This window comes from Vidua macroura, chromosome 7 (genome assembly GCF_024509145.1).
Source record: "Vidua macroura isolate BioBank_ID:100142 chromosome 7, ASM2450914v1, whole genome shotgun sequence".
NCBI classification, from domain to species: domain Eukaryota; kingdom Metazoa; phylum Chordata; class Aves; order Passeriformes; family Viduidae; genus Vidua; species Vidua macroura.
The window spans coordinates 14,471,273-14,484,365 of record NC_071577.1 but is presented as its reverse complement, the minus strand read 5'-3'; the positions used below and the strand labels follow the sequence as shown (position 1 = coordinate 14,484,365).

Sequence of the window (13,093 nt, the reverse complement as noted above, 5' to 3'; positions counted from 1 at the left end):
TTACTGTAGCCGTAAGTTCCATCTTTGTGTTGCTTGCCTTTGATTCCCACTCGGACCTTGCCACTTTCTGGCACTAATTTGTCAGGCTGAACAAAGGAGGGATTTGTACCTCCTGTAAGGTCTCAATTAGGAAAGGCTTCTGCTGTATTATGTGCCATTGGGACAGGACACAAAGACGGTAATTACAGGAATTTGCACTAAATGGCTGAAGAATTCACAGCAAAACTTTTCTTCCCCCCCCCCCCCCCCCCCCCATCTTTCTCCAAGCTTACCCCTCCCAGCAGCCCTGGGGAAAACCGTTCTCAATGCCTGCAAGCTGTAATTACCAACAGCAGGCCCCTCAGGTTAAACAGCAGCCCAAGCCCGGAACGGCACAACTGCCTGCAGGGAGCAAGTAAAAGGAGAGAGGCTCAGTTCGCCTATATCCCTCCTCAGCACAAACTTTTCTGAGCCAAACAAGTTCCCCCAGTTTCAACTAAAATTATTTATTTCTCTGCACCATGGTAACAGCTCCAAATTCCAGCCAGCCCTAAGGGTCTCAGGAATGGCAAAGGACTCGCTCCTACAGAAAGTGCTGTGAATCCCCATCCTCGGGGACAGAGAATCCCAGTGACCAGCTTCCCACAGAACCTCCAAACTCAAGAAGATTTTCTCTGCACAAGAACATTTGTTCAGTTTGGCAGACTAAAAGGAGACCACAGGAGTATTGGAAATGTCTCAGGTGTATCAGGAAAAGACATCATGCAACCCTAGTGAGAGCACCTTATTTCTGCGGGGAATACATGAGTGAGAGGATACTAATCATCCCATGTTCAGGAGAGGGAATCCATCCTTTCCCAGAGAAAAGTCTGCTCCCATACTACATAAAGCAAGACTAAAATCTGTTTCACATTGGAGACATGTATTTTGTTGCTATCCCAGGGCCCTCCTATTTTAGAAGAGGTAATTGAAAATATTCGCTTGAAACTCTCCTGAACCTCAGTCAGAAGATTAAGCAAAATATAAAACAAATTACATCAAGTCATACAAATGTGGCCAAGAACAGAGCTGGATTCAGGCAGAAGCCCAAATACTGTGACCAAATCATTAACTGCAATGATGCCAACCTTCTTGATGTTCCAGCTGCTAGGTGGGTGCCATGCACTGTGGAAAGATGAGCAGGAACATGACCTGCAGGTGACTACCAGAGAAGGACAAACCCAACTGCACCCACAGACAATTTTGAGGGCAGTCCAGTACATCTAGGGCCCAGGTATCCCTTGGAAGGGATTCAGGCCAGCCAGCAGGTCCTGGGCCCAAACAGATACTCCCCAGAGTCATGTGTGGCTCCAGAGCAACAGAAGAACCACACCCCAAAGCAGCATGCAGAGGAGGCAGGACCATCACAACTCCCGTAATACAAGAGAAAAAGTCTCCAAAAGAGCCGTTTCTGCTTGAGCTGACAATTTCTAAGTGAATGTAACTAAAGCAAGTCAGAGACTATAGTTTAGGCATAAGGTGCCCAAATTTGCTCCACACAAGTGCCCTTGCTAAAGTAAAATGACAATGAACTGCATTCAGACATGTTCTCTCTATTTTCACTTCCTTCCCAAACTGGATAAAAACGTGATCTTGCCTATAGGACTAGAGTCAGACAACAAATTCAAACGCCTTTGATTCTGCACCACCTTTACAATGTCCTTAATCAAGAAAACAGCTCAGCCACCCTGCAAGGCAGCCCTGGCCCATGTAGTGCTGTATGTGCAGGATCTAATGTTTCAGCCCTGCTCATCAAAAGCAGATGAACCTCTAAATATCCCATAGCTTTTTCTCCACATTTGACAGAGAGAAAGGCTAAATACAGCCACAGTGAGAGGCAGGGAACAGCTGTGCTGCTAAAACACACACATGCTCTTTCAAGTGATTTTCTTTTCCTATAGAGGGAGTGTAGGTGCAGATGCTGCAACCTGGCTGCTCACCTGCACACTTGAAGCTCTGAACTGTGAGCCCTCTCTCTAGAGACAGTGTGGTCAGGATGCTCAGGAAGCTGGTGGTCACAGACTGGCGCTTGGTCTTTCTAAGATCATTTCCAAAGGGCTGATCTCCAGGTTTGCTCCTAAGTGTCACCTGTGGGTTTTGGGTTAAACTTCGAGTAGCATTGGCTGCTGCTTTCAGTGCCTCCATCCACTCCTGGGCCCTCTGACGGGTCTCTGCACGCAGGCGCAGCACATCTTGGGGAAAAATGACCTGAAAGCAAGAGTCACAGCCATCCTGAGTATCTGTCTGGACCGACAGGCACACATCCACATTGTAGCTCAGCAGAGGATCTTCATCAAGCCTACCAGGCTGGAATGCCATGAGATAAGACCTGTCCAAGACAAAAGTAAATGCCTTCCAGTTATTCTGGACAGTTAACCTGTAAAGAGTCCCTGATTTCAAAATATTTTGGTACTCTTTAGTGTTTTCAGTCAAATTCATGGATAGGAAGAGCTCCATAGGCTTCTCTAATAATCCATTTGTTTGAGAAAGATCACTGTTATTTTCAAGCTTTGGCACATTCTCCAGTTTGTCCTGCTGTCTTGTAAAAGCAGGCCCAGAAGTATGCACCGCTTCCCAAAGTTTCTGCCCCCAGTCCAAAGTCTCCCAGGAGGACTCTGCCTTCAACTGTAGCTGTGAGCCGTCTGACAGGACAGTGTCCACCACCTTGGTTTCACTGCCACCAGTAACAGCGACCCTTTGAAAACGCATGAGTGGATACACGGTGGGAAGAGTCTGGTTGCCACTGCTGTCCAAGCAATACAGGTACAGTTTGTACTGAGAGAGTTCAGCATAGCAGGTTTGCCAGTAGCTGTCATTGTCTCTTCTAACTTCCAAATATCCCTTCTTCAGAAGATTTGAGAACACTGTCTTGTGTTCTGGAGGAAAAAAAATTAGAATATTATGATTATTTTTTTAAATTGTCTCAAATTTCTACATCATTCTGGCTTCTACATCTCTCCTACCCATACATGGCATACCTGAAGATAGGATCACAGAGACAATCCTCATGTCATAGGTTATAATTATCAAACACAAGCACTAAAACTCTACTTTTGAGCACCCACAATACGGCACTTTTTACCCAGAGGTATCAAAACACCTTACAAAAAGGGAACAAAGAAACAGCGGACAGAGAAACAAAGCAGTTTTCCTAAGATATCCAGGACGACAATGGCAGAGCAACAAAACACTGCAGGTCTCCAAGAACCTAGTCCAGAAGTGGACAATACTATCAAGTAATCTACTGCCAGCTAAAATAATATTTTGACAGTGAAAAACACATAAAGAAGAAAACACCTTACCCTCTCTTTCCTCCTCCTTCCCAGGCTCAGCTTCATGTTTTCACACACACCACCTCTGTGTCCCCCATCTTAAGCAGCTCAGAGGGAAAGGGCATAGTGGTATCTGGTCAGCTCCTCTCTGCTCTCCTTCCTTCTCACACCTTTCCCCTGCTCCAGCATGGTCCTCTCCAGGGGCTGCAGTCCTTCAGGTTAAACACACCCCTACATGAGCGCTCTGTGGCCACAGTTCCTTCGAGAACTCCAGCATGGGGTCCCACATGGGCCTGCAGGGAGATCCTGCTCCACCACGTTCTTCCCAGGGGCTGGAGCACATTCTCATCCTCTGACCCTCAGCTGCTCTTGACACAGCTGCCAATGCTGTGCCCTTCCTGAGATGTGTTCTGCCAAAGAGGCCTCACCTGTGGCTGATGGGCACAGCTGTGTCCTGTGGAGGGGCTGCTGGAACAGCCCTGCTGCCTGCACTGCAGACAACCTGGCACCTGCACTGACCCGGCAAATGCAGAACTGTGCCCAACACAGCAGTTTCCTACCACATTTCAGCACAACCTGGGACCAGAACGTTTTGTACAGCTCTGTTTACTCCAGACTTTTGCTGGTTTGTGAGAATCAGGCTCAGGAGTAGCAGACATGACCAAAAATGAAAAGAGGCTGCCCAGAAGGATTCAAACACATACACCTGAGTGTCTCAGCACTTCAGGTGCTTTGGAGCAGACCATTCCACAAAACCAAGCCTAAGGCAAAGTCAAGGGGAATCTTCTTCATCCACAGAAAACCAGCCATACACAAGTCACTCCAAGCACTAAAGTGATACAAATTTAAAAGGAATTATCTAAAGCATTTCTGAGATTTAAAAAAAGGGTTTCCATATAAAATTTGTTCCAATCTGATTTGCACCACTTCAGCCACCACAGGCAAGATTCATATTTTTTTTACCTTGGGCTAGGCAGGTGGCTCTAGGCAATTTTTGTTGGTCCCTGTATAAATTCAGAGGCATTCATAGTTACACTGTAATACCAACTGTAACACTTGGCACCCCAAAACAACGCAGGCCTGAGGAACAAACTCTTACTCCCGTTTGAGTTCTACTTCACCCTTCCAGTAAGGGTACCTGTGCTGAGTCTTGGCTTACAAACAGTGACAGAATTAGCAGACACAAGTAAAGGTTTCTGCCTCTAATTGTGTATCTCCCTTAGAGTCTGCTATTCCTGGCACAAGAACAAGGTAGCCACCTGGAAACAGCTCCTCATCCATTGCCTAGCGAATTAGGTCACAACAAAATCAGCATCAATTGACTTTAACACACAGTATTACAGACCACAGCAATACAAGAGCTGGTCTACTCAAGATTTCCATCCTGAGGCTGACAGCCTTTGAAATAGGCATAGCTGGGGCATAAGACATTTTCAGCATCTCAGCTTAAACAGTAACACTCATGTTAACAGGCCACACTCTAACAACCTTTAGACATCACCTCTGAGTATACTGAGGATGCCTGCAACACAGAGCTAAGAGAACAGAAACATCTAGACTGGATAAAGCTTGGAAACAAAAACAGACCTGTACAGAAACTACATCCCCCATCTGTACTGGGCTTCCCAGCTAATAGGTTGCCAAGGTTGCTGGCCAAACTGCTCTCACCACTGCTGGCTAAGGGGTGAGTCTGTCTGTCCTCCCTAAGCACAAGGAGAGTCAGGGACTCACGAGTATTTGAGGAACTTAGTTGCTGTCCAGGGGCTTCTGATACCAACTGGGGCAACCTTGGGCTGTAACCTTCATTTTAAGAAGATGCTCCTGCCTTTGGCTGCAAGTACTCCTGTAGCTGATTCTCAGTTTCTTCTATGGGCAGGAGAAAGAATCAGAACACCAGCAGTGTAAAAGCTTTTGCCAGCTCTTCAGCAAAGACCAACTTTTAAGGATTTATAAGGATTAAGCAGATAAGCTCCAGTTAAACTTAATGAACATACATGAAAATTAATTCTTTGATATACTTAATGTTGGTATGGAAATCTTATGGGGGTTAAAAATGGGGGAAGGATACTACCTTGCAGTCACCCTAACAGAAAGGAGGCATTTAGGTTTTGCCTTGACAGCTCAGCCTCAGCTTCCCCATTTACCCACATGCTCAGAATGGAGCCTGCTTTTAACACCATGCTCAAAGGACTCCATCTACAGAGATTTCCTGCAGATATAGCAAAAACCATAAAAACAATTTTAAAACATGCTATTTTGGCACTAGGTCTAAAAAGGTCAGTATAACTATACCTTGCATATCAATAAATTACTCGAGGGTATTTCAGCTAAATATGAAAACTGAAAGCCTAATCTATAACCCAAAATGTTAGAGAAAAAGCACACTTTGATAGCCCAAATGGATAGATGTGCACACACATGGACACACTGAAAGAGAACCAATTTTGTTCACCATACATCTCTGGCCCAGACATTCATTAGTATTTCTGCACTAACTCAAAAGCCATTAATTTCTCTGAAACCCACACTAATCCCTTTGTAGTGCAGATAATGGACAGCCATTCTAGAGTCATCTTCCCTTTCTATTAATCCAATCAGGGAGGCAGTGCTTCTGCAGCTCCAACTGCAATCTCTCTCGCTTCCATCAAGTACAGATGACTGTTCAAGCTTCTCCATAATAAGACAACTCATAACCTTCCCCCAGCCACCCCTCCTTCATCCACACACAGGTTTGCTTGTCTTTTGTTGAATTAGAGAAAGGCTATCTCTCCCTGTCTTTCACAGAGGCACCCCTCTCTCCCTCCTTCACCCCACTCCTTCCCTTCAAGCTCTGTGAAATTGGCTCCAATGGCTCTCTCGCTGAAACTGGGACAGAACCAGCAGCCACCCTGATTAACATTCAAATGCCTCGTATTGTTTAGGTCAGGGCAATAGATGCTGGCACAGACAGGTTGAATTCGTATGCTGCACATACACACACGTTACAGCTCTTCTCCTTTATCTCTTCCACATGCACTGTGACAGATAATACCTTTTCACTCACAGAGCAAATGGTACCATCTCTCTATCCACCTTCCAAACACAAACTGCATCTCTTTCCCTCCTTATGGAGACAGGCAGAGTAAATTGAAGAAGAGTAAAAAAACCCGAAATAATCACAGTAAATAGCTCACATCTGAGCCATTTGGAGTTATAATTTCAAGGAAAGAGGTGGAAGAAGGCAGAGGAAAACAAAGAGAGACTCAGCAGCTGGAGACAGAGTAATATCTTCCTCAGCATCTCTCCTCTCCATTGGGAACTGCCCCCTTGTCCCAGCTAGGAACCCTGTACATAGCACCAAAACCAGGCCAGCCTAGCACCCACCTACCACTCACCACACTTGGGGCAGCTGGTGCAACCAGCACCCCTAGAGAGAGAGACCAAATGTTGTATCAGCATGTCCAGAAGATACTCACTCCAGAACAACTGACTGTATTTATATCTCAGCTGGCATGACAGGAAAGCTTACTCTGTTTTCCACCTCTGAAGCATTTCTGACAACAGTCATTCCAAGTAACTTGGAGAAGAGCAGAAGCAGAGATACCTAGTTTGTGAGGAGTTTGCATCTTGAGGGGACACTCCTCTCCAAATTCTCTAATGCTTAGGAAGTGATGAGTGTAAGTTCAGATTTTTTGTCAGTAGTTTTCCTCTCGGATTTTTACAAAACTGAACATTTTTACAAAACACTTTTGGGACCTAAAAATGCTCTCAAATTGGGTTGGACTAGTTACCTTCTCGGTAGGATTTGCTCAATCAGGGACAAACTGTGCCTCAGATCCACAATGTCCACTATCTTCCTACTTGAAAACACAGTCTTTTCTTCCCACCTGTTTTCCCAACTGGGTCTGCAGATATGTATCCTTCAATTTGTCAGTGTGCAGGTGCTCAACACAGTGACAGCTCTAGAGTTCCCCAAGCTCATAGGCACAGCAGGCAAACAAAACAGCTACCTGGAAAAAGTACTGTAGCACCCACACTGTCAGGAGTGGTAGTGTTTGAATGATCTGCTGTGTTTAAAATACTGTGTTTTAAAAATCCAAGCCAAGCTTCACTGCATATTACAGAAGCAGTATTCTCTCTTTGTTTGCCAGGCCACATGCCCAGAAATACAAGAGCCTGCCTTGAATTTGCTTACATCTTCTGTCTTTGCTAGCTCTGCTTCCTGCTTGTGCCCCATAGCACAAACAGGGTTTATTTCTAGCACATGAGTTCTTTCACGAGCTGGCCAAAGATACTGCCCCAAAAAGCATAGCTTCTTTTCAGGTCCTTTTCTTTCTCAGCACATGGAAAGGATTCAGTGCCATTTTATTTGTATTACGGTTTAGTAGTAGAATAGGCAGTGCTGGGTTAACAGCTGGAGTAGATAAAGGCTTTTTCCAACCTAAATTATTCTATGATTCTATAAAAGAGTAAGCAGCAGGAACAGAGAAGCCCACAGTAATGGGTATACTATGATGGTAAGGAAACAAAAAAACAGTGAAGAGTTAATGTATGCAGTAAGTGGGACAGCTTTGGAGGACTGGGAGACCTCTGCAGGCTCCAGAGGGAAGTCCTTTACAGCAGTGAGGACTGACAGGAGTTGCTGAAGGCCCTCTCAGTATTTCACAGCATTCATTTAATTTGGATTAAAACCCTGAAAAGGGATGTCTTCTAAGGATGCAACCACTACGACTCCTTCAACAACCCCTTTTATCCATCCTCCAAATACATTCTTCAATCTTTTCTGGAGAATAATTACTAGCCACAGATATGTGTCTGCAAAACATACTTTCTTGCTTTTGTACTTCTCTTTTCAGATCAGCTCACAGTAGCAGCAAACTCTTTGTGAAGCTCTCTTGCAAACACAGAGGGAAGAAATAGCACAGCTACCTTGTAAAAACTGCACAGCTGCTGAACAGAACAGGTAAAGGAAACAGGTTAAAAATGTATATTTTCAGAGCACAGAAGCTCTCCTTCCTCAAAGAAGGTACCTCTGCCTTCCAGCATTCCATACAGAAAGCTCTTGGAGGGCACACAGCAAGCACTGACTACCTTGAGAAGTGGGTCCACAGGAATTTCATATCACAGAATCACAGATTAAGCTTAAAACACTATCAGGGACATGTACAGACCTTCAATGGCTATATTTTAATGAAGTTTCTGTGGGCAGATGAAGTTGTCACACATCAAACCCAGGAGATGCCCACAACACAGCTGACAAAAATTAAGAGCTCTGTCTCCAGACTTCTGAGTGCATTTCTGTTCTGTATCCTTCCCACAGAAAGATATAGAACAGAGACTCCACTCTACAAGAAGCAATATATCTCCCTAGACAAAAGTAACAGCAGGTGTACTTGCCTTTGTCAACCAAGAACACCCTTCTTTGGGCTACAGCAACTATGTCACAATAACCTACACATTTGTACAAATATATACACTTATGCATACTTACACATTATATATATTTATACCACACACACATCTCCCCAAACACAAACACTTAGGCACCTGCTTTCCATGTTCCAATATAGCTGACTTACCTGGAACACCCAACACAAAAAGTTTGTTTTAACCCTAAACAGGCCACCTATTCATAACTGGAGTCAAGCCACTATATGCATACATGCACCCCTTCACAATCCCTTGATCTTTAGTTAAACCCTGCCTTTATTTAGATTATAAAAGTCTTTGTGGCTCTAGCTGCTGTTCCTCTCCGCAAGTGCTCGGTTCATTTCCGGCATCTACAAAATAAATCATGAAGATGGAGACACTGGATCAGTGCTTCCAAAGTCCTGAGCAGAACCTCTTCAGTGCAGTGCTTGGGAAAGGAAAAGGAAGAAGTATCACTTGCTGAAACACAGCTTCATACAACTAACTGGAGATGCCTGCCTCAGTCTGATAACAACACTTCCTGTGCCCCACACAATGCTGGCAGCAATGCCTTAATATTGACAAATTGAGTGCTTTAGTTTCTGTTACTTGCTTATGGATTGAAAATTCAACATTATTTAAAGAAAGAGAGCAGAGATCTTGGGCCTTACAGTAAAGCTCTGTATGCTCTCTTTTTAATGGCTGCTCTTTACTTTATGAAAACTGCTTTTGTTTGGATTTGCCATTCTCCCAATAGCTTTAGCATTGAAAGCCTTTCTTAAGTTTGGTAAAAGCATTCAAGGAAATTATCAGAAATACACAACAAATAAATAATTTTTTCCTGAGTCAAACTGAGTAATAAGACAGAAGCAAAAAGTAAAACAAGCTTAGATATTTAAACTATAAAAAGAACAGAAATCAAGGTAAGTTTAAAAAATGTTCCTTAGGCAGGCAAACACACAAAGCCACATCAAAGACAAAAGAGCCATACTGATTTCTCTTCTTTTAAGAGTTACCTCACAATTGGATTTTGAGTGGGTTTTTTGTGTTTTTTAACATCCAGCTCCTCTTTCAAGACAAATATTAAAATCAGATAGGAAGTTCCTCATGTAAACATAAACAAAGCACCAGCACAAACCTGTGTTTCCTTGGATATCTTCTCCCTTGGTTAATGCCAGGTAGGAAAGCAGAGCACAGTTATTGTCCTGACCAGGTGCAGGTGGCTGCTGCAGGGAGGTGCCTGTGAAGACCACTCTCCAGTTTACATGGCTGATATCAGAGCGTGACCTGTTGTGACCTGGTTTGAACATGGAGGCTTCCTCATTCTGCACCAGGATGTCATTCACTGAGCGAGGCCTATCTCTCCGCCGCTGGCAGATCTTGAAGATATTAAAAGCTGTGGTCTCCCCTTCCCTTGCCCAAGCAAGGTTGTCAGCAGCTGTTCCCCTCTGCACCATGCATTGGTCTTTGGCAGGGAACACTCTCTGAGCTTTGGTTTCCAAGAGACCATTTTTGCAGTGATCCCAGATGAGGTTACTTTTAGCTAAGGAGGTGACATTCCTCAGGTTCCTGCTCTCTGTTATTTGATCGAATACCTCATGCCCAACCAGTTCCGGGACCTCCTGCACGCCATACACCTCAGAGGGCTGCACAATCTTTTCAAGCTTAGTATCAAAACTATTGAAAAAGTCTTCAGTCACTTCCAAGGCAGGGCTAATGTCATCCACTTCAAGAGCCTCCATATCCTGTGCTGCTGTGGGCTCAAGGTGTTGCGATGTGTTAAGATACCACATCAATATGGACTTAAAGACCTGCTTCACATCTATCCTTGGCACACCATTAACTTGGACGTGGCGGGCAAACACAGTAACCAACTCCAACCCATAGTGGCAGGAAGTAACCAACTCAATTTGTCTTCAGATTGAAGATCTAACACCCACTGACCAAGTGGGCTATGGTCCCTGTATGAAATCAGCTCATAGAGATGAAGAGTAGCTGTAAAGAAAAGCAAAACATCTCATCAGCAAGAGTCTATTCCCAGGTAAATATGTTTAATCACATCACTCCTTTCACAGTCATAATCCCCTTCATTTAACTTTTTCCTTCAGTTGGCACCAAACTTATTGTGTATGAAGAAACCCTTGGTGGTTTCTGTTGTTCACTCTGTATGAACTCTGTGTATAACCACTTTTTGAACTGAAAGCTGCAGAGAGTTTGATGGGACACCAGATGACAGGAAACCGAAGTGATACCATTTGTTAACCAAGCTTTAGAAAGCTGCATTGAGAGGTAGCCACCTAAGGAATGCTTCATAGAGTTTTCCTTAGGGTTCTAAGAAAAAGTTGATAAATGACAGGGTCATGACATAGGCCAACCAGCCTCAAATAGTTTGCCTTTTTGTCCAAGATCACTTGAACTCGCAATTTTATGGAGACCAACAAGTGGCTACCTTGTCTACCCATCTGCGTGAACAGAACTGTGACATTTGCCAAATAAATCAATGCTATGAGGCTACTGCAGAGCACTGCACATAGTTTCTTTCTAGAATATCACTGTGAACCATGTAGCAACCTAAGCTCCAGAGACAATGCAACCTACCAGCAAAACAAAATATACCATGTCATGCACTGTCACGAATCCCCAGATTTTTATTTCCAAACCACTGACTAACTGGGCAAAACATAAGACCAGCAAGGAGCTTTAAGGATAGAACTATTGAGAGCTGTATTGACCACCTGAGCTTATACCTGTGAGGAGGAAGGGAGTTTCTATTCCCTATGGTGCAGTAAGGGGGTGTCCCATTGCTCCTGCCACACCAAGTCTGCTGCTGTCTAACTTCTCAGTCTTGAAGCTCAATCCACAGTGCTGCCATGCTGAAGGGAAATGCACAGTAGGTATGTTTAAATTGGGGTAACCTGTCAAATGTCTCTGAGTTCTTGGGACCTGGAGACTGGGCAGGAGAACAGCCCTCAAGTCTCCTAAGACAAATCACAGTACCCAGAGCCTGTACATGCAGAACAGCTTAAAGTCAGAGTTTTGAACATATCAGCTCAAGTCCTAGAAGCAGAAAGCTGCATTAGCTCAGAGCTCTACCTAGATTAATACACTCCTAACAAAACTAATTAGCTGGGCTGGGCCAACAATTAGCAGCCCATTAGCTTGTAAACGCTGCTGAAGTGCTACCAGGACGCATGAAGATTTAAACTAAGCAGGAAAAAAACATCTATTAAACAGCATCAAAACCAGATAATACTATTTAAGGTGGGGTTTTTTAAATCCATAACAGTCTTTTAGCCTAACTTCTGTTAGGAAAACTGCTTATATAGGCACCCTTTACTATAGCAAGCCAGAGGAAGAGAGGAAGGTGGCTAGCAACCCCAAAAGAAGGGGGCACAGAATTCTGTAGCACAAACCAATCTCCTCCATAATCCCCCAGTGGCTTCCTCCCACCCCTGCTTCAGTTGTAGCCAGCTATGACACACTTGTGCTCAAAAGCAGCAGCTCATCCTCCCTCCTAGTAGATCTGCAGTTCAGACTATGATGTCCACAAAGACACTCCAACTAAATAACTTTCAAAAGCAATAACTAATCACATACACAACTCTGGAACATCAAGCCCTCACACAGAGATCTTTCTCCTCTTAAATCTTTGTAAGGATTCACTTTGCTAGTCTCATAGTGAACCAGGGTAGGATCAGCTTCAATTATGTGAATACAGAGTAAGACACTGAAAATAGAGACAAAACCACAACCAGAGGGCTGAAACAAAATAGACCTGGATTCATTTCAAATCAGAACAGTATGGGAGCAGACTCTGCAAAGCTGTGCAATTGTGCCAGTTGACAGCAGTGGGAAATTAAGTCATCCTGGGCATATCTGCATTGTCAGCTTAATGCAGCATGGAGTTTACTCTTGAAGCTCAGTCCTGCCAGCAGACCCAGAACAGTGTTCTGCTCTCTGGTACCACAGAGCCTGGGAGTTCAAGGAACAGCCTAAGGGACATCATGTGGTACAACCTGTCCACTTATTCTATACCCTTCTGTAGCTATTTTTACAGCAAGAATGGTATTTTGAAGTTGCAAACTGCAAGAAGCATTCACTAGAACAAAACTAGCACCAACATAACCATAGGCCTGCAGTGAAGGCTACAGCCTGGTCCATTCAAGATGCTGCCTCGTGAGGATTGGCAGAGAATGCAGCCTTGCACTCCCTCACTCAACTGGAGTGGCAATCACTCCAGAAGGACATGCGACATGCCACTGCAGCATTCCAGTGACAGCAGATACAATGTTGGTCTGTTCTTTAAGTCACTAGGAAAGGTGGAAAGCAAGGGATAAAAATTGACACTTACATTTAACAAGCTCATTTTTAAACACCGGAGGCTTCAAGCAGCTGAACGTTTCTCTGGATCCTGT

The 13,093-nt window shown here is 44.2% G+C and overlaps 1 protein-coding gene across 7 annotated transcripts in view; it reads right to left on the bottom strand.

Moving 5' to 3' along the window:
- The window catches only part of PLEKHM3 (pleckstrin homology domain containing M3), a 75,037-nt gene extending 64,468 nt beyond the window's left edge, over positions 1–10,569 (bottom strand). For all 7 annotated transcript variants that reach the window (XM_053982862.1, XM_053982865.1, XM_053982866.1 and 4 more), the window contains exons 1-2: positions 9,817–10,569; positions 1,959–2,894 (exon numbers count right to left, since the gene is read on the bottom strand). In XM_053982862.1, the coding sequence (XP_053838837.1) occupies positions 1,959–2,894; positions 9,817–10,471 (1,591 nt within the window). In that variant the 5' untranslated portion in view covers positions 10,472–10,569. The remainder of the gene's footprint in view (positions 1–1,958; positions 2,895–9,816) is intronic.
- Positions 10,570–13,093: the final 2,524 nt, after the last annotated feature.